This window comes from Nilaparvata lugens, chromosome 2 (genome assembly GCF_014356525.2).
Source record: "Nilaparvata lugens isolate BPH chromosome 2, ASM1435652v1, whole genome shotgun sequence".
Taxonomy (NCBI): domain Eukaryota; kingdom Metazoa; phylum Arthropoda; class Insecta; order Hemiptera; family Delphacidae; genus Nilaparvata; species Nilaparvata lugens.
Genome location: NC_052505.1, coordinates 61,314,417 through 61,334,952, shown reverse-complemented (window position 1 = coordinate 61,334,952; position 20,536 = coordinate 61,314,417). Strand labels below are relative to the sequence as shown.

General features: G+C 36.7%; 1 protein-coding gene across 1 annotated transcript in view; it reads right to left on the bottom strand.

Annotated features, from left to right (window-relative positions):
• Positions 1–1,100: 1,100 nt before the first annotated feature.
• The window catches only part of LOC111043947 (retinal homeobox protein Rx1), a 28,242-nt gene continuing 8,806 nt past the window's right edge, over positions 1,101–20,536 (bottom strand). The window contains exons 2-4 of the mRNA XM_022328989.2: positions 12,077–12,387; positions 5,505–5,598; positions 1,101–5,048 (exon numbers count right to left, since the gene is read on the bottom strand). Coding sequence (XP_022184681.2) covers positions 4,588–5,048; positions 5,505–5,598; positions 12,077–12,387 — 866 coding nt within the window. The 3' untranslated portion in view covers positions 1,101–4,587. The remainder of the gene's footprint in view (positions 5,049–5,504; positions 5,599–12,076; positions 12,388–20,536) is intronic.

Sequence of the window (20,536 nt, the reverse complement as noted above, 5' to 3'; positions counted from 1 at the left end):
ACATATATATTAATTTATCAAGGAAACTGTTCGTTTTATCAAGAAAATTAATACGACTAATATTGTAGTCCATAATAAAACGAATCGAATGACATATAATAGTTTTTTTTCGATTAATGGTTACATAGATAATTGATTTCCTGTTCACTGTTAACTAAGGCGAAGAGAGTCAGCCGCGCCGTACCGCGTTGGCTGTTTCCCCTTCCACGGCGTCAAATCGAATCGCAAATACATAACAATGTACATCAATGGGTTCGAAATGAGAGTGGCTACATTAATTATTCGACTCATTTTTTCTTTAAAATTACTTTCTTCGAAGTTAATCGAAGAAAACAAAAAAATCAAATCGCAAACACCCTAAATTTTTTGATATATATTATTTTATCAAGAGAACTGTTCATTTTATTGGAAAATGAATATGACTAATATCGCGGTCCATAATGTGAGGAATGGAATGACATATAATAGAACTCTTCCCAATTAATGGTTATTGGGATAATTCATTTTCCGTGATTACCTGCATTTTTCAACTTTGAGGGTGGCCAGGGGGAAAAGCTCCAAGGGGATTTCTTGGGACTTCTGGGAGAACGACCCTCTGAGAGGGTTCTATCGATGGTGAGAGATTCAGCTTTGATTTAATTTTTGAATCGAAAATACCTTCATTGACTGGGCCATTAATAATCGAGTTGTATTACTATCACTTCTAATTCCATGCTTAACGAGTTGGCAACACTGTGATCGTGATTCTCAAATTAGCTGTCAGCTGCATCATTAGCTGTCTATACACATCACTCAAAATATTTCTACCTATTATGGACTTCCACTCGCTTTTTACTGTCGCGTAGAGCTGAGTAAACCTACAACTGCTACTACTTCATTATTCAATACTGCTATGTTGCAATATATTTTATCATAGAGGGCGGCTGGTGTAGTACGAGTATTTAAACCGGCTAAGTATTTCAAGCTCAATTATGGAAGAGCTTTGACTGATGGATGGTTTGCAAAATTATCAATAATAATTAATGAATGAGAAGAAGATAATAATTATTACATTTATGCGCAAATTTGTGGGTGTGGTTATTTAGTAAGAATAAAGAATATTCAACGTTTCACATTCATTTTAATTATTCTTATCAACATATTACTACATATTTACAGGTTCGCACTCCCTACTTAATTTACAGTGACTTAAATATTGGAATATTATTTCACGAAAGATTACATCTATTTTGTTTTAAATTGGTTCATGAGTTTTAATTTAATGTAATGAACAGGTAGTGGTCACAAATCTTCTAATATTTTTCTATTTTATGATAATATAATATTCATTACAAATTGTAAGCATATTTTCCAGTTTGTAAAAACAGTAGGAGAACAGACTTAAACCACTACCTCCGTAAACGTGTTTACGGAGGTAGTGCTTAAACTTCGTACATCTTTTAGTAATCCATTAATAACAATTTTTTATACTAGTCTTAACCTAAGAGATCGAATCTTTCCACTAACTGTACAAGGTATATGAGAGTATTTTACAGTCATTTACAATCATTAAACATGTGTGAATCTTTGGTTATACATGTAGGTATAACATATAAAATAACTACAGTTGAACCTCGCTAATTGAAAACTCACAGAACCGTGGAAAAATGTGAATTAAACAAGTTACAATATTGCTGAGGTTTCATGTCATTAACCATTAAAAATGTTTTACTTGGTTAAGATTTCAGTAGCTTATTGATTGATTTTCTATTAGGTGAACAGTTGTCGGGAAAATAGATCTATATAAAGAATTGCATGCCTTCTAAGTTTGGGAACTAACTCAAGCAGCTGTGGTCAGTGAATCGATTCACCAATGAATTAGGATGAATGAATGAGTGAATTCGAACAACAATGCTAGTGAGCAGACCGCCCAGCTCGCCAACAATGAGACAATTTTACACTTCGCCAATTCAAAAATACGCGTAAACTGCAAAAGTGAGAAAAGACAGGAAATACACGATCAATTTCATTCATTCATCCAGACTCCTATTCATATTGGAGAAATACTACATGGTAGTAAGAGGTCTGAAAAACATGATACTACGTTCATTCATAACTTTCCAGGGTGGACTGTTCAATAGGCCTTTCAATTTCACTTTTACGCTTAGTTAGGTCACATCTTCGTATTCTGTCATCTTTACTGGTCATCTTTCGCTTAATTTGAAAGGCTGCAGTCTATTTGATGATTATTACGCATTTGGTGGACGAAAATCAAATTAACAATTGACAAGTCACGTGTCTTCAAATCTATTTTAACAGCTCCTTTAAATTGGTTATAAAAGTGGAATCTTGAAATGAAAGCTTTATTTGAGACATAATGAATTAACGAATCAACTCTTCAGGTGAGCCAATTCCTTATTTCAAAGGAAGAAGGAAGTAAAATAGATGAATTCTAATAACGTATTTCAATAGGGCTACTTAATTTGTTAATTGATAAAGATTAATTTCATGATGACTTTTGTTTCTAAAACAGTTTTTTAAAAAAAGGGTACTATGAAATTGTTATGCTTTTTTATCAATTTATTCTAATATGACACCCATCTCTGAATCAACGAAATCTTCGAGTTTAGTATCTTTCCAATTAGAGAGAGATTGAATCTTTGTATTTCCTATATAGATGGAAGACTGAGGTCTATTGCATGATCGATATCGAATAGATCTAGAGAACCTTATTTACTAGGGAAGGAAGAAGTATTACCTTAGAGAAACTATAGCGTAAGTAGATATCCCATGGTATAGGGCGTTTAAGTCGCAATTTTCAATGTTAACTCAAGCCGATAGTCCACTTAGTTCTTTCCCATGAAGCTGTGTGACTCTGGTAGTCTCTCATATTGTGCCGTTCATAGACTCTCACCCAGCCAAAACAGTGATAGTTGACAATAATCGACAGTATTCGACAATAATCGGCTTGAGCAACAGTAAAAGTTGCGACATAAACGCCCTATACCATGGGATATCTACTTACGCTATTGTTTCTCTATGGTATTACTCAACCTGATTTTTTTAAAACACATGTTAAATTTTTGTTAGGAATAAAAACCAAGTCCAAACAAAGTTAAAGAATTGTTCACCAGAAACTTTCACGAAAAAATGCAAACAATCGATTCAGTGCATAGGTGCAACTTACACCAAAATCAGCCAATTTCTTTGCAAATACCATCGTGTGGAGAGAAGCCTATAGTTTTATATTTTCTTAAAGTTTTCTCAATTGATGGTATCGAGGTCTGCATACGCATCACAATGAATTGGAAAAAGAGAATTAGAGATGCAATTGAATATTAAATAATCGAATCATATTGATTGAGGAACTGATATTGGACAACTTCAATCGTTCTTCAATAATATATTAATTTATTTTCCAATTCAATCACTTGAACGATTCATCATTCTTCAGACCTTATTACTCAAAATAAGAGACAGCATTATAGTGTAGACGCAATTGAAATACAGTAAGAATTTTGAAAATGAATCCTCCAATAAACATTCCAAGTCTCTTTTTGAAGAGATAGAACAAGTTAGATCAGTTTAACTAACTTTATCTTTGTCAACGACACTTAGAGATTCGAAAAGGACAAAAAACCAACATATTTATAATGTCCAATATTCATCAACAATAATGAACATGGGTTTAGTTTTGGAACACAGCTATCTCTTATTACATTTTCTTGCTGTAAATTTTCCTTGTGAACAAAAAACAGGAGCATTCTTTAAACCCTTCTTATTCTTTTCAGATTTCATATCAACCTATCAATAATCAATTCTCGAGTTATGGTTTGATAATTCTCAACTTTAATGTGTAACACACTGTTAGATTTTACGTATCAAAAGAATAAATGGTGGTTGCACTTCTCAAAGAACTATAAAAATGTAACACAACCCTAAATTATACATGATGGGAACTCAATGCAATGCATTGACTTGTTGAACTTTGATAGTTGCTTTCACATTAAACTTGGATTCGATTGCTCGTTTCATGGCATCATCTCCGGTTGTATTTTAAGCTTCAACTTTAAACAACAAAAGTGTCAAAGTTTATTCCAGTTGAACAACACAATGTATCAAAACCTGTATCTTCAGAGATCTATGGTTTTAATAACATGAGAATACTATCACTCAATATAGATAAAACTTCACTACTACTCGAAAATTGTCGCTCAGACTCAAACAGTAACTATTGAAGAAATGAATCTTTAGGTGAACAAAAGACTCTTATTTTTTATCATAGAATGGAAATTAGGTATTTTAAAATAATTTCCTAATAAAAACAAACAAAAAAAAATGACAATTAAAGACTTTGAAACTATCATCAGTTAATTAACACTTTTTCACTAACTGGAATTTAGTAATAATATTTAAACAACAACGTTCAAACGTTTTAAAAATAATATGTGTTGTCAGAAACTGAGCAATGCAATGCATTTTGTTATCATTCTATGACAGATAAATAGTATGGCTTTTTAAAAGTTGTCAATGAAGATTCTCTACACAAGTCAGTATCACACGCTTTAACGTACTGTTTTTAACACTGCAGGTTTCCCCTGTCGAATGCTAGACGGTGATGTTTCCAAGACACCGGCATCCTTCAAGGCTCTGTGGGGGTGGTAATGATACCTCCTGCCGTCCCCGTCGTGGGTGGTGACGGTCCTCTCGACGTCGACGAGCCTGCCCGTTGTAGAGATGCTCCTTGGCGCGAACTCTGAGCAGCGAGGGGGGTGACAGGGAGGGCGGCGGTGGACTGGGGGAGTCAGGGGGCAGAGGCGAGGATCGTGGCATTGGTACCCCTGGAGGATATGGGGCTCCGGTGCCAAGCACGGGCAAGTGACCCCCTGCCAACACGTACTGGGAGATGAGATTGTGGAGGGGAGCGGCGGCCCCCTTGCCCCATAGGCCGAACATGGCGGCTGCCGGTCCGAAGGGGCCCCCCAGTGCAGCCCCTGGCCAAAAGGGGTCACCCCCGAGCGGTGGTATACCTAGAGGTCCAGCCCCTACGCCCAGTTCGGCTCCAAAACCTGCAAGCACACACCATTTAGCTCATTAAAAGATTATTGCAATATAAACTATGCAAATTTGAATTCAAGTTTGAGCATAATACAATATTAAATAGAACCACTTTCTTGGTCTGATACATGTTTACATCCCACATTGGAAAATGTTTTTGGAGTAGGAAATTTTTTTTCTTAAAAATTATTATGAAAATTTACTAGAAAATTGCTTTCGATAAGAAATTATCAAACAATGATAACTTATATCAAACAGCAATTTTAAATCCTTAATTTGAATTTTCAACCAAAACAGTGAGTGACTCCAACAATTTGACTGTTTATCATCTAAAGTTAGCTAAGATCAGGCTACGTGGTTCATTCAGATCAACTAAATTTTCAAAGATGAAAAGTGATGAATACTAAGAAATCAGTGAGGAACATATATTCTAAAATAGGGATTTGTGGCTCTTCTTTAAAACTCACCTTGTGAGGGATCAGGATGAAGATATCCGGCGGTTTCTCTTCCCAGAGCTTTCTCTCGTTTCCGCCATTTAGCTCTTCTGTTTTGAAACCAAACCTGCAACAGAATATTATTCCCTTTTAAATATCCCATTTTGAAATTAGGAAATTAGACATGAATTGGAACCACCAGAGAAAAAACTTGTGTTTTAATTCCCATTATTCAAGAAAAATAATTCAAGAAATATTCTCATCATATAACAATGATGCAAAACATTTTCGGATTCAATCTTTTTTTTTGTGTTTTCAGAGCCCGGAAACAATGATTTTGTTACAAATGATTGGAAAAATGTAGTATTATACATTAAAAGTCGTTATCGGAATCTTCCTATGTGACTTCAAATAGAAGTCAATCCAAAACCTGTTATTTCAATCATCACGTATCAATCAATGTAAACGGGACCATTCCTCCACACTGCTCATCACAATTGCTAATTATCACGAAATGTGACAATGTCCCTGAATCACATCCCTGATTCGCTGCCCTGATTCTTTTCACAGGCAACCAATGAATTGACTGGGTTATCTCTAACTGGGGTAATTCAAATATCAGCAGTACAATCTCGGTAATTGTAGCGAATTGGGAGTGAGTCTGTCGTACTGCATTTGTAAGCAGCAGTGATTTAGACGTTGACCAGAGAATGCGATGGTTCGAGAGTGGGAATTGAAGGGTAATTCTACCCCCAAAAAGGTGAAGGGGGAGGAGAACACGTGCGCGTGTGTAAGTCGATTTTGGAGCCTATCAGAAATGTGCACATTTGTGAATCTCCTCATTCAACTTGATCTTTCCTGCCCACTACAATCTGTCAGTATTGGTTAAATGAGAATCAATGTTTTTGCAACATTAGTAGCCTCTAGAGGAGGCAATTCAAGAATGGATGAAGATTCACTCGAAAATTTCAATCAATAACCCTGGAGTAGTTATCATTCCTCTCCTAATGGTGTGATCTTTGACAATTTATCAGATCGTGGTTCTTGAAATTGTGACCCCAAAATTGCAACACAAGTTTATTGGAATAATGGAGATCACATTCAGTTTTGTTACACATTATCAATTTCCAGTAAGTGTTATGATAAATGAGCAAAATGTAATTTTTCCACTTCAATGAATAATTTTGTCTCCATATTTGATATTGATATGTCAGCAATAAGTTGTTTCCACTCATGAACTTATTATCTCAATTGGAATAAACTTATATTTAATTCCCTCAACTCCTGTAATTAATTTCCAATGAATGTGTTTTACATTCTCAAAATTTGAACTTCCCCCAACGAAATTCCCCCCTGCACTCAGTTGTAGAGCCAATCCTCTGGTAGATGCGCTCAGAATAGATACATGCACAGATTCGAAACACTCTCGCCTTGAGAGGCAGTACATGAAGCATACGAACAACATGTTGCCTGGGCAAGCTGTGGCCATTTCTGTGCAAGAGTGTGTACATGTGCCTCAATATATGGGCACATTGAAAAGAGACAAAACGTTAGCAATTCAGAGATGCTAGATGCTAGTGTGTTTGAGTCAACTCAACTGAGGGATGAGGAAGGGGGGTGGGTTAAGCAGAGAGAGTGGTGTCATGCTGTGGGTGGTAAGGGAAAGGGGGATCTGGGGTTTGAGTAGCAGCAGCAGCAGTCATTAACTGGCACCAGTTGGATGATGGGGCTCTATTTGGACATCCGATTAGCTCTTATTGTGTGGCGTCTCTATCTGGCTGACAATGGTGCCAATTGCGGTGAACAATTGTCGCCGAATGATCTGTGCACAGTGCGGCAACATTGCCTACCATACCGCCCGCCTTGCAATTCAAACTCATCTTCCCACCATACCACTGTGAGCAGTTAGTAGATTAATGCATTTGAAATTGGCCTCCAATTAGAGTCGTCGACATCTAATTCAACCTACCACTCGGATGGTGGATATTCGGCCGGCTATTTTTGCTCAGCAGCAGAGAACTACAGCGAAGAAAAAGCCATTAATTATACTCAAGTAACTAACTTTCCACCCTCAACAATTTGATAGCCCTCAACTAAATCTCGGTTGCAAGAAAATGGGAAGACTGTGGAGAAGAACATTGTAATAAAATGTAATTAGTGGCGCGCGCGTTCTTTTCTTTGAAATATTCAATGAAGAGATAATTGCGGTACTTAGCTGAGGCGCCGAGTGGCCTCTTTTGTTCCCGGAGTCTAACAGACCGGGAGGAGACACCCCATCCTGCAACCACTCCTTACGAGATATAGTGACAATGATTGTCAGTGCCTGAATAACTCTAAATTATTCATTCCAATAAATAATCAAAAACATTCCAATATTCATATTTATTTCAACAATAACAATCGTGAAGATGATTTTGTGAACTTCCAGGGATAAAGAACACAGCTGGTAGTAGGCCTATTTCCGAAACCTGACAATAACCATTGGAATGGTATTGACATAGCAGGAGTTGATTTTGGATGTGGTCCATTTGAGAAAGAAGTCTAGAAGTAATTGAAATTGGAAGTAAAAGTTATCAATGGCATTCACAAATATGAGTTAATTTAGAGTCAGGCCTATCTTTCCGAAGTTTTCATGGTCAAACAAATAAGAAGCCTCAACCTGCGAATATACTCTCAAGAAAGTATCATCGACGACAAAAGTGAGATTTTACTTCGAACTTTGAAGTCTACCCTCTAAAACGATCACAAACAGTATATTTTGCGAAATACAAGACATATATTCATCATTTATGCGTCTGAATAGGAGCATTAACATGACAATACTGGAACGTCTCTCGTAGGTAACAACGACAAAGTTGTCGAATGAAGAGTAGAGGAATAATAAGGGTATTCAATTAAGGTGAAGCGAACGAAACTTTTGGTGTTCCAATAGGAGCAACAACCTGTGCCCTTCTTTTCCTATCCTTTTATCCTTCTTCGTATTTTCCTTCATCCTTATACTCCTTTTCTTCTTCCCCCTTCCAACTCATCCTTTACTTATTCTCTCCTCCTTCTCTCTTCTTAGAAAGGAGCGGAAGCTCCTTCAAGAGCCAATTATGAGCTAATATTACCATCTCAACAAATCTGCTTTTGAATTATTACTGATGCCAAGTATCATTTTGCTATGAAAGTCTTGAAATCATTTTGATGTTCATCTCCAGAAATACTTGAGTGCTTCATCAATTTCTGATAAACGCCTGACAAAATATTTTTGACAGAAAATCTCTTTACTGTAAGAGGTTGAGAAACTTCACTTTCCTTAAAATATAAGAATTTCAAATAGGAGTCGCAGTTTATTCCCATACTGTTATCCTGTGAAATTTTGTAGGATTTGGCCGTTTAACACTGTAAGCCGCCGACATCCATTCTTCCAATTAAGTTTCAACCAGCTTGGTCAAATGAATAGCATCATGTCGATAAGACATCAATACACTTCATTATATCCTATTGAAGTTCACATCACGCCAGGCCGAATTTGATTCGATCTAGCCTATCCAGCTTAAGTAGATCCACTTCAAACTGTCAGCATCGCTCAAATACAACACCAATACTTCTCATTCAAGCAATGTGTACAGTCAAAATCAATCTTACAATAGCCTATCCAGCTCACACTTCGATTGATATGTTGAGGAAAAGGAGGAGGAGAAGAAGAAGAACAACAACAAGAAGAAGAAGAAGAAGAAGAGAAAATAAAATTGGAACAATCAACCCTTCGATCACACACTCGCCGACGTCGTTTTGAACCCCCGTTGTGGTGGAGGTTGTGACGGGGGGGGGGTTTAATGAATAGACCTACTTCCCCGCGCGTAATTCACACAGCAGGAAATAGGTTTCTCTTTATAGTAGAAGGAAGTGGCGGTCTCATTGCACACTCCTACGCCTGATTAAGTTTTTTAATTGACAGATCAACGCGACCGGCGCGTGGGGGGTCTCGTTACAAAAGTTGCATTGAACCCCTGCACCACCCCCCCCACCCACACGCTATTACCCTGATTTTCCGCTCAAGTGCCCCTTCTGTCAAGCAGCGGCAGCAAGATCTCTCACCCCAACGCACCCCACCCCACCATCACATAGTAAAAGTGCATTAGCAGCTCCATAATCACCGGCACCAACAGATATGCTACCATTTTCAACGCTCATTGTTGGGGTTTGAGGATCCTTCTACTCAGTGAATGACCAGACACTATTGTGTTAAACAGTATTATAGGAAAATTTTAAGTTTCATTCCATTATTAATCAGTATCCTCTAATTTATTGAATTATTCAAACACGTGCAAACTTTTGTACGAGACAAGATACTGAATTCTGAACCCTGAAATTGTTAGAATTTCTACGTCGACGTATTCGTTTCCACACCAAAGAATTGAAAAATGTAGCCCATATTAGGTAGTGAATTATCAATTTATAAAGGTTGATAATGGTGCCGAAAAAAAAAAACTGCATCTTCATGTAGAATTTATATGAGAAATTTCCATCAAACCAAATGAAAATATTTCGTTTATCAATAGCACATGCATACTCTGAGACCAGATGAAATTTTCATGAAATTTGATAAGATTCATTTTATTTTTTATTATTTATTTAATCATTCAGAATTACTCAACTTACAGAAAAGTACCACAGGCTCACGCCCAAAACGGCTCCAATTCTAATTTATACAACAGTCCAAATGTATCTAGGTTGAGTCACTTCAACATTTTTCAGTTACTCGGTCAATTGACAATTCAAAAAACACAAATATCATTTTCGAATTAAAAAAATTCTTCTAAATTTAATTAAATCAATTACAAATATTCAGAAAATTCCAAACTTTAAAAAAACTATAAAATTTTGAGACCGAAAAGACAAACACACTATTTAGAAGTTTTATCTGAAATCTTATTCTGTTTACATCGAAATAATGAGTATGCTGTTTTTATCCTGCTAGAGGTGTTCCCGCATGAGCTTTAGGCTTGTGCGTGGCTAATGGAACGGATAATAATGAGGGATGAGGAGACCTACAGCTTTGGGTGGGTTCCGAACAACCGGAAAGAGATTGAAGCTATAGTTTTGATTCATGAAACCAGTTGCAGCATACTGGATTATGTTAGTCAACAACATATTCGCTACCTGAATTTAACACAACTTTATCATTGCATATATGTTTTGAAAAATAATTGACAACCTCATTAGGATGTTTTATAAACATCGTTGGATTACAACACTGTGATGGAATCATCGGAGGAATTCTCATTAGTGTTGAATGATTTACAAATAAGATTCTAGCAAAATCTATTTGCTACCGAGTTTGTAAATCAATTCCAAGAAAAATATAACAAATGATGTTAGAAAGCAGGTTAGAAGAGGATGAGATAAAGACTATAAAGGTTGTCTAAACATTTGTTGTATTTATGAATGATTAACATATGAATGTATTTATGATGTTATAAAAATGAAAAAGGCATCGTGAGATAATTCCATTTTAGTAGTGTTTTGAAATATGAGAAAAAATGGAAAGAGCAGAAATATTGTGACAAGTTAAGATACTTATGAGAATCAATAATATTTTTGAAGGGAGAGTTCGGAACAGAAAAAAAATTATAATGTCGGCTACAGTAGCAGAACGCTTGTTACTTTTATCAAGAGTAAGCACCCTCTTGCAAGGCCTTGGGGTATCCAGCGTTTAAACTCTGATAGCATCAACATTTCAAAACACTAATTAGCTTAAATAGCCGATCACTATCTGTGATCAGTCACTGGCCGACTTTCAGTTTTCGGAGCATCTTACAGGAAAACTGCAAATTTTGTTAATGACACAGTAATGAGTTGTCAGAGATGAATGAACTCACGATTGCACACTTCCATTGGTTTGGAATTGACATCAATTGAATCTGCTGAATTTGAGTCAGAAAATTTGCTCTGGATTCAAATCTGCGTTCAAAACGTCATATACAAGTACCTTAAATGAGTAAGAATACGCTTGCATTAGTTTTGGACGTATTTGTTGGACGCAATTTCTGAACTAAAACGAACATATTTTTTTGATTTGAGTTTTTTTTTTGAAAAGAGAAATTAGATTGAATATTTATAAATTTCATCAAAAGAATACGCTTGAATAAAATTATTATTTATTTATTCAAATTTCATCAAAAACATCAACAATTCTTTTGAGTAATTTCATTGAAACTTTTCCTCAGTGAATCGAAAATTGCTACCTCAATGTTTCAGTTCCACCAAACAATCAGTGGTTGGAAGAGTTTTGATTATTATTTTATCCATTCAATTCCAGAATTATGGAGATTTTCTGTTAAATCGAATACAGCAAATCGCCAATTCCTATAAGAACTAATAATAGGGGTTAGTTATTATAATCTGAGTAGTTGTCGAAGTGATGTTTCTATTATGTTTCACGAAGATTGAAGATCTCTTTCGAACGTAAACAATCACTATAATCATTTATCCATAGGAATATGTCCTGAGCCTATAAAATTTTAACGGAAATTGTCGATTGATAAATCTCCATTTACTTTCTTACTAAATCAAAATCTCTTACAATTCTTCAATAGTAAATAAGTTAGTGGTCTCACCTGAACGCGAGCCTCGCTCAAATCGAGTCGCATAGCGAGCTCCTCGCGTGTGAAGACGTCGGGGTACTGTGTCTTGTCGAAGGCCCTCTCCAGCTGATGCAGCTGGTAGGTGGTGAAGGTGGTCCGACTGCGCCGTATCTTGCGCGGCTGCTGCTGTTGTTTGATGCTCTCGTCATCGCTGCCCCCACTGCCGCCTCCCGCGGGGGCCGGAGACGTGCTTCCGCCGCCTCCCAGGTGACTGCCGCCTCCGTCGCCACCGGCAGTCCCCGTCTCTTCCGAGGAAGACGCCGACTGCAGGCTGCATTTCAGCTCTGCAAAACGAAAATATAAATCTAAGTTCTGATCGTACTGAATAACAAATGAAAGCTTTCACACAAAAATATTAGTCCAGGTTCTTATATAGGCCTACCTGACTAGTATAAGACCACAAATTTTCTCATATTTTCATAAAAATTTTCTTAGGACTTAGTAAGAGGGTATATAGGAATGAGATGGAGAAGAACAGGGATAAAAAAGTAAGCAAAATGTGAGAAGAGACGATGACAGGAATAAATATACGGCCTTCAAAAGTAGGAAATAAAATACATGAATGAAAGAGAGGAAATGAATACGACATAGTAACATAAATTTATGAATGAATGAGAGAAGACGTAATGGAATAACACAGAAGAAGAATGAAAATAATAGGAAATAACTTAATAGGAGTTGATGTAGCCTCCAGGCGTCTATGCGAATGATTTACGAATTAGATAAAATGTATCCAATAATTCACTTTTAATTCTTCAGTTAATTCATACTTCCGTATTTTAAACAATTCTTCAACGTGATTTTAATCACGTAGACAGAATAGTCGACAAGTCAACATTTTGTCGATGCATTCATTTTTCATTTACATTTTTCTTGTGGAAGATAATTTTTTCCGCATTCAGGTAATAGAAGGCAATACTGCATTTAATGTTGACCCATCATGTGACTTTAGTATGTGTTAGTGCTATCATTAAGTGATTCCATCGTACCCTCCATATTGCCTTTGACTATTCATTTGTTCCTGCAATGTCTGTACAAATATCCATAAAAGTTTTTGTTCGATAAGCATGTACATTCTCATTATAGACAGTTTATGACTACATGAACCTTATTAATGCATAAATGCATGTTTCATTTCCGATTTCTGCCTCTGCAGTAGCATGGAGGAGGGACAGATTTGATCAATCCAACTTTCCTATTCAGCAGCACCTAATGAAACATGAATACTGAGTCCGATAAATAAGAGAATTGAGTGAGTATGTATTCTGTATTCTAGGACACGTTTATTCTGGTGATGGGTTACACCATCGCCATCTCTGATAAAGAGTGCTGTTATTATAAGAGGGAGCTGAGGCTATATCTCAACAACTATGGAACAGCTGATCGTACCCACTTAGCAATCTGCTGATCCGGTATTACAACTGATTTGGCTCGGTCCAACTCAGCGTAAGATTTTAAAGAGCTCACTCGTACTTCCTTTCACGTTTCAAATCAACTTGTCAATTTGAAAACACAGCCCACTTATGCAACACCTCACACTAGTCCGCCAAAAAGTAATTGGCAGATCAGGTCCATCAGAGAGTAATTGGCAGACCAGGTTTTTAACTACGGACAGGAAAGAAGCTTCACGTAATTTGACAGAGCTCAAACTTCGGTGCACCAGTGCGTTATCACAGTTCTTTGGAGGGAGAGTCCATTCATAAATGGAAACTATGAATGAATGCCATGTTTTGCTATCGTAAATACTACAAGCCTATTAGTCTACTACGTTAGGTTGATAGGTGGAAGGGCTTCTACTACTGGATGAATGCGATTGAATGAGATTAGCCTAAAGTCTCGTACTACTGGATGAATGAGAATGAATGGGATTAACCTGAAATCTCGTACTACTGGCTTAACCACGTTTTGCCACTGTTTTCTCTTTCCAACTCTTGAGGTCATTCAACTTTCTTGTGATTCAACTATAATTTCAATAATGGGAACTTCACAATCATAATTCGTTGATTTCACTTGAAATCATAGCACGAATTTGTTTTTCCTCGCAAAAACCCAAATTCCTCATCAAAACTATCATGAAAGTCCAGTCACAATTACAATGTACTAAGAAATGAATTTGTTGAGCCCAGAGAAAAAGAATTGTATCCCATATAAGCCAGTGGAGTGATTTGTTGAAGTAAATCATAAAAAGTAAGCGATTACAGAACATAAAAGATGCAAAGTTTTGCAAAAAAGATTAGGAAAATTGAGTATTCCAATTGACAGGCTTTCAAAACATGACTCAATCAAGATTTCCTATTGATTGATTCTAAACGGAAGATTTGCAAAAGAATGATTATCAATTACTACCCCAAGACTAAATAGCCGTTTTTCTTCTTTTCCACTCATCATTCTCACTCTCTCTCTCTCTCTCTCTCTTTCTCTCTCTCTCTCACACACACACACACTCTCTTTCCAATCACTCTCTCCTATCGTCTCTCATGCAGCCATCCTAACCCATCTTCAGTTTTTCACCTCTAATTCTGGCCGATTTAAGCTCCCCAATTGTTTACATCCTCTTTTTTATGGCTCCCTCTTTTCCTCAGTCACCTGCCTACTTTCGAAGCACGAACAATTACTTAGGGCTTGCCGTAAGTCCGTTTTGCACTGAGCTTTAAGCAGATTATACCTTTCAAATTGGGCCTCGACTGTATGTTGTGGGGGGGACTTGATTCATCCCTCTTTCTGAAACAAATCTCGGCCTATTTTTTATTTCGAAGAGGGTGATCTTCACTCCTGGTTCTGTATTGAGATTCACTTTAAACCGTCAGCATTGGAGTTATTTATAAGGAATGAAGACAGTTTCAAATAAATCTGTCAATGGCTGATGGTGAGTTTCTAGAGTAGGGAATGACCAATTACCCGATAATACCTACAAATGGGATGCATGTCGGTAATAAGCTATTTGATTGATCACCAACTCAACATAATATTGTGTATTCAAATGCGATTGGGAATTTTTCAATATTTTTCAATTTCCCTAATTATGTAATTCAATGAGGATTAAATTAGTGAATGAGACCCTGCAAGTTTCGCAAGTTCCATAGGTTTTATTTTTTATTGTATTTTGTTTTCCCTCACAGTGAATTTTCCATTGTTCTATGTAATTCTATGGGACATGTATGAATGAAAATAATAATCATAAGAAAGGTAGGCTCAACAGTGGGCCAAAATAATCAAAATTTGTTCATTAAAAAGAGTCAACTCACAAATATGATTTAAAAAACAACATGTTTATGAACAAGGCTTGGATATTTATCATACAAGAATATTGTATCTTATATGGAAGATTCAATCAATGAAGGTCACTTGGGAGGTAGATCTCGAATTGTAGATTTTGATGGAAGGTTGTATGACGATTCAAAATGATTTTCGAATGAGATGTATATTAGTAGCGAGCAATTTCAACTTTTTCCTCGTGACTCAATCGTCTATACCCATAAATCTCACTGCTATAGACGTTTCATGAAAAGGGTAGAGCATCTTCAGCAAGCAATGAAAGGATAGGAGAGAGAAAGATAAACATTTTTCCCACCTAATTGAATGCGGAGCTCGTTTTATTATACTATACTCGTAACAAGTCAATTTGTAGCAGACCTGAGCCTTAAGCCCCTTACAATTTCCAAGGCAACCTCACACGATACGGTTTGCCGGTTCACGTTGACGGCAAATAATCACATTCACTGCAGCATACATACTATGTTATTTATATGAATATGCATACATTTACATACATATATGATTGGATTTACATGATGTGGGTTATAGTGAGATTCACTGCTGTTAGCATCAATGCTGACAACCATTCAACCAATGCTGACAGAATCAAGTGAATTTACTCGTGTATTGGACGAAGGCAGCTAGGGAGATTAGACGGACAACTTTGATCGGCCGAGGTCGAGTTGAAATCATTAGCGGAGAAGGAAGCTGAAAGGGAGGCAGCAATAATAGGCTGGATAGCGAGGAGAAGGAGGAATGAGGGAAGAAAGAAGAGAATTGGAAGAGGAGGAATAAGAATAACTGTACAGAGGAAAAGAGCAAGATGAATCATGAAAAGTGGAGAGTGATAATATGAAGAAGAAGAAAATGAAGAGTGGGAAGAGAAGTAGTGGAGGAAGAGGAGGAACAGGGGGAAGAGAAGAAAGAGTAAGAGAAGTAGGAGTTTGTAGGAGAAGAGGTGATAGTGGATAAGAGGGAGAGAAAGTTTCAAGAGTAAGAATGCATTACATAAGAAAAAGGAAGAGAAGAAAAGAAAAAGGAGAAGGGGAAGTAGAAAAAGAGAAGTAGGTCTAGTGTGAGAGAGAGAAGAAAGAGAGAGGAAACAACATGCGGAAACTCAAGGACTGACGGAAGAGTCGTTTCACACACAATAGAGATGTCCACGTGAAGGAGGAAAGGATGAAAGGATATGAAATGAGTGTAAAGGACCACGTTAATTTAGCTTGTTCTGCTGATTTATCCCGTATTGCTTTGTGTGTGTGTGTGTCGTTATAATATATACACCAACATACCTACATATTGCACCTCTATAGCAATATGAAGCGTAAATAGCAATCTTGTACCTATATAGCATTAGACCTTTATAGCAATATTTGTATAGAGAGGGTGTCGGTCGAGTAATGAGATGAATAGCCATCCGAAGGCCAAAACACATTAAGGCTAAAAGATTTAAGAGCTTGTTCTCTTTTGGAGAGTGAGAGAGAGACTGCACCCAGTGTATGTACTCTTTATAGAAGGGTCCTGTATATAGCCGGCCCCCGAAGAAAGATCGCCGAACGACTTAATTTATCATAAAGCACAACCAATGAGCGCTCTACAAACGTTCAGAGGGGATAGAAAACAAGGGAGTGTTGGGGGAAGGAGCTTAGACGACGTTTTTGCATTTGTACCCTCAAAGGACTTGAAGCCTATTAAAATGCGATCAAGTTGCCGAGGCCAGGGGACTTGCTTTAGCCGTCGTGATGGTTTGCATCTATCGACAACAACTTGAACAGAGCGCTTTGAAATTCACTCACACACATGAGTCGCAGTAAATTGAATGTAATCGCGACTACTACCTTGAAGGTGACTAGTATATGTGTGCCGCTTTGGCCGGTTGGGGTTTGCTGTCAAATTCGATCAGCTCTCAAACAGTTTGTGTTGAGTTGCAAATGTGATCTCGGGTGTAATTTGTGAGAGGATCAGGGTCTGTTTTTTGTCATAGTAGTTTTGTGCTTGATGCACTGATGATGATTTTTACTGGAATAAATCTGTAGTGGAGAATGGCAATAGAAGAAGAAGTAGAAGTAGATAGCAAAAAATAATCGCATTAAATTTGATACAAAGCTCATTATTTGAGACCAATAATGAGTCAAATCACAATTTTAAGCTTCTTTACCTAACATCATCTCCATTGAATCATAATATTTAACAATCATGTTCGTTAATAATATATGGGTGACATTCATATTGTCTTGTATTTCAAATATGCTAGAAACAGCTGATTAAATAGCTTTTCGTCATTTGTGTTCATTATCGAAAAATATCAAAACATTTTGATTGATAGCAACATACTTTATTGCCAATTTGAAAGCAAAAACCCAACCTCCGTAGCCTCAACTTATACCTTGAAAACATAATCAAACCGATCTATTTGGGTTATGATATAACCCAACATCCTATTTTCAATAAGACACATTGAAATCTAGCCGGTCTGCGCTCCTCCCAAATATATGGCCATCATTTCCACTCAGAAAGTGATCAATGGAGGGATGAAGATGAGGAAGGGATTCAGAAGATTTCAAATATTGAGATGAACTAAAAAGAGATGATAGCTCTCTCGAGCTTTCAGAGCTTTTAGCTGTTATTCAGCAGGCATTTTATTTTATTGACATTACGTTATTTGACTTCCATTTTGTGTTATTCTTCCTCACGTATTGGTATAAAAATTCCTTATTCCAGCATTAATGCCGTTCATACGAACAACAGAAATATCATTCAATTCAAAAATGTATGATTTTTTGTACGAATATAATTTAGACAGCTTGAATTCTTCTACCCATTTTAAGGAGTGTAAATTAGATCATCGAGGAATTATATTTCCGCTGAAATATTCGAATATCAAGCAAGTATTGATCATGAGAGTTGTTTCTCGCATCTCTTTTGCCATTGATCCTTGTTTTTCTAGTGCTCCACTCGTAATCCTCTACTTCCCATTGCTTGACAAACTTTTGCCATCCATACCTCCCTTGACCTTTCTCGCTTCTGATGTTGGCTCAAAAATTCAAACATCGTTCAAAATATTACTTTCCTCATGTATCGAATACAAAAATTCTAAAATACCCTGTACAAAGGCTACAAACAAATAACCACTCAATCTCTCTCAATAAGTAATAATAATCTCTCTCTCTCTCTCTGACAAGTTGGGTAAAGAGTAAGGTGATTATAGTATTTAGAGGAGTAAAGCGACAAAAGATTCAGCGTGAGATCAGACGCCTTACATTAATTTGATCAGACAGGCGTGAACTGGCAACAATGGACGCATTCACAAAAGACGCAAATACTACGACTTCAACACGTAATTAGGCGCGCATATTCCTGCTAGGCAACCACCAACCCTTCACCATGGTTTCCTATAAAAGTCGGGTGAATTTCTTTACTCTCTCTATTCCTTTTTTCTCTCTCTCCTCAGGCTCCAGCGAAGGCTATTAGCATTCTGCTACCCCTAATTTTCTTCCAGTATAGGTTTTTTCTGCCAGCCTAGATTTGATTCTATCGGCCGAAAAAGATGTGAACTACACCATCTGATAGGGTTAGATGAAGAGATAGAGAGAGTGAGGAAGAGAGAACATTTGCATTGTAGACTCCCTACTGATCCAAGAGCTTCAAGGATCACTGCTAATAACCTCAATCATAATCGCGAATCCTTTGTGGCTTGTTAAATGGATTTCAGTGTTTCATGAATGACTGGAAGAGGGTTATAGTGGTAGATTGATGTATTTCGCGAATCCTTTATTGCTTGTTGTAATGAATTTCTGTCTTTTACGAATGACTGGAGAAAGTTACAAAGGGAGATTAAAGTATTATGTTGATATGCCGTTCTCACACTCTTGAAAGAACGCACTGCACTCATTCCATATTTGTGATACCGCTTTCACCATCGAAGCAGAATATTCATCTGCAGACCAATATGGATATTATTTTGTTAAAATTATATTCCCCTAGTCTCTAGTGCAATGATTACTGTATAGCAGGTTTCAGTTCAGTGGTGTATCCAGCGGGGGATGTGGGGATGATAACCCCCCCACCGAGATTAAATCTGAATTTCTTTGTGGCTGCATCAGCCACGTAAATTAGCATTCAATGCAATATTTCCATTATATTGTACTATGTAAGTCGAGAAATTTATAAGAAATGGGAGAATAGCACTGCAATAGCATAGCAATGATAATAATAATGAGCTATTTTCTTAAAGAATAGTTTAGTGCGTGGGGAATAGATAGCTTATATTGTTCTAGTTGATTATACTTTATTCAGTTTCATGCATATCCTTGAACAAAGCTCCAGCAGCTTCTTCTAGAGAGCAGCACAGAAAATTTCACAGCTGTTATGATGAACGGGCGTAGTTTCTGCCATTGGCAGGAGGGAAAAATCTCCGCTAATATTTGAAAAAAAATTCTATCCCCCCCAAAACGTTGTAAGTTTCAACACTCACGTAAAAATAATGTAAATTTGAAGAATAAATTATTAATCAAGTTAAAACTAAACCTGCCTATAAAGTTGGTTGAAATAGTGCTTTATTTGAGCCAAAATTTAAGCATTCTAGTTTGTCATCAAATAATGATGAGTAGGCCTTCTGCAAAATTACTTTTTTTAAAACAATTATAAATAGCTATTTCATTGCCAGAAAAACTATTCACTCCGTACAATAAAGATTGCCTGAGCTAGACATTCTACCTGATGATGAAGCTAATCTTAGTCAAAGATGAATACGAATGCTCAAATGGATCATGATGAGTGATAAACTTACTGTTTGAGAAGTGTTCTGTGCTATTGAATCAGTTGAGATCAATCAAGAAAAGAGTGCTGCGATTAATAAAATTATCAATTAATCAGATTCGTAATAAGTTGAGGTTGATTATTGAAATCTTGATTGAAGGAAAAAATAATAGCTTTCGCGCAATCAATGAAGTTCCAAGTGGTTATTATAGTGTATAATACCCCTTCAAAGCTTTAGAGACATCCTATCCAAATTACAGATCTTTGTTTCACCTATGTTGTATAACTGTATTATTATTCCTGATATATTTTGCATTAGAATTGTTTTGTCTTAAGCTACAAGATTATAGGTAAAGAAGCCGATACAGATCTTTGATTCTCTATAAATAAATAGTACATAAATTCTGAATTGGTGTGTTG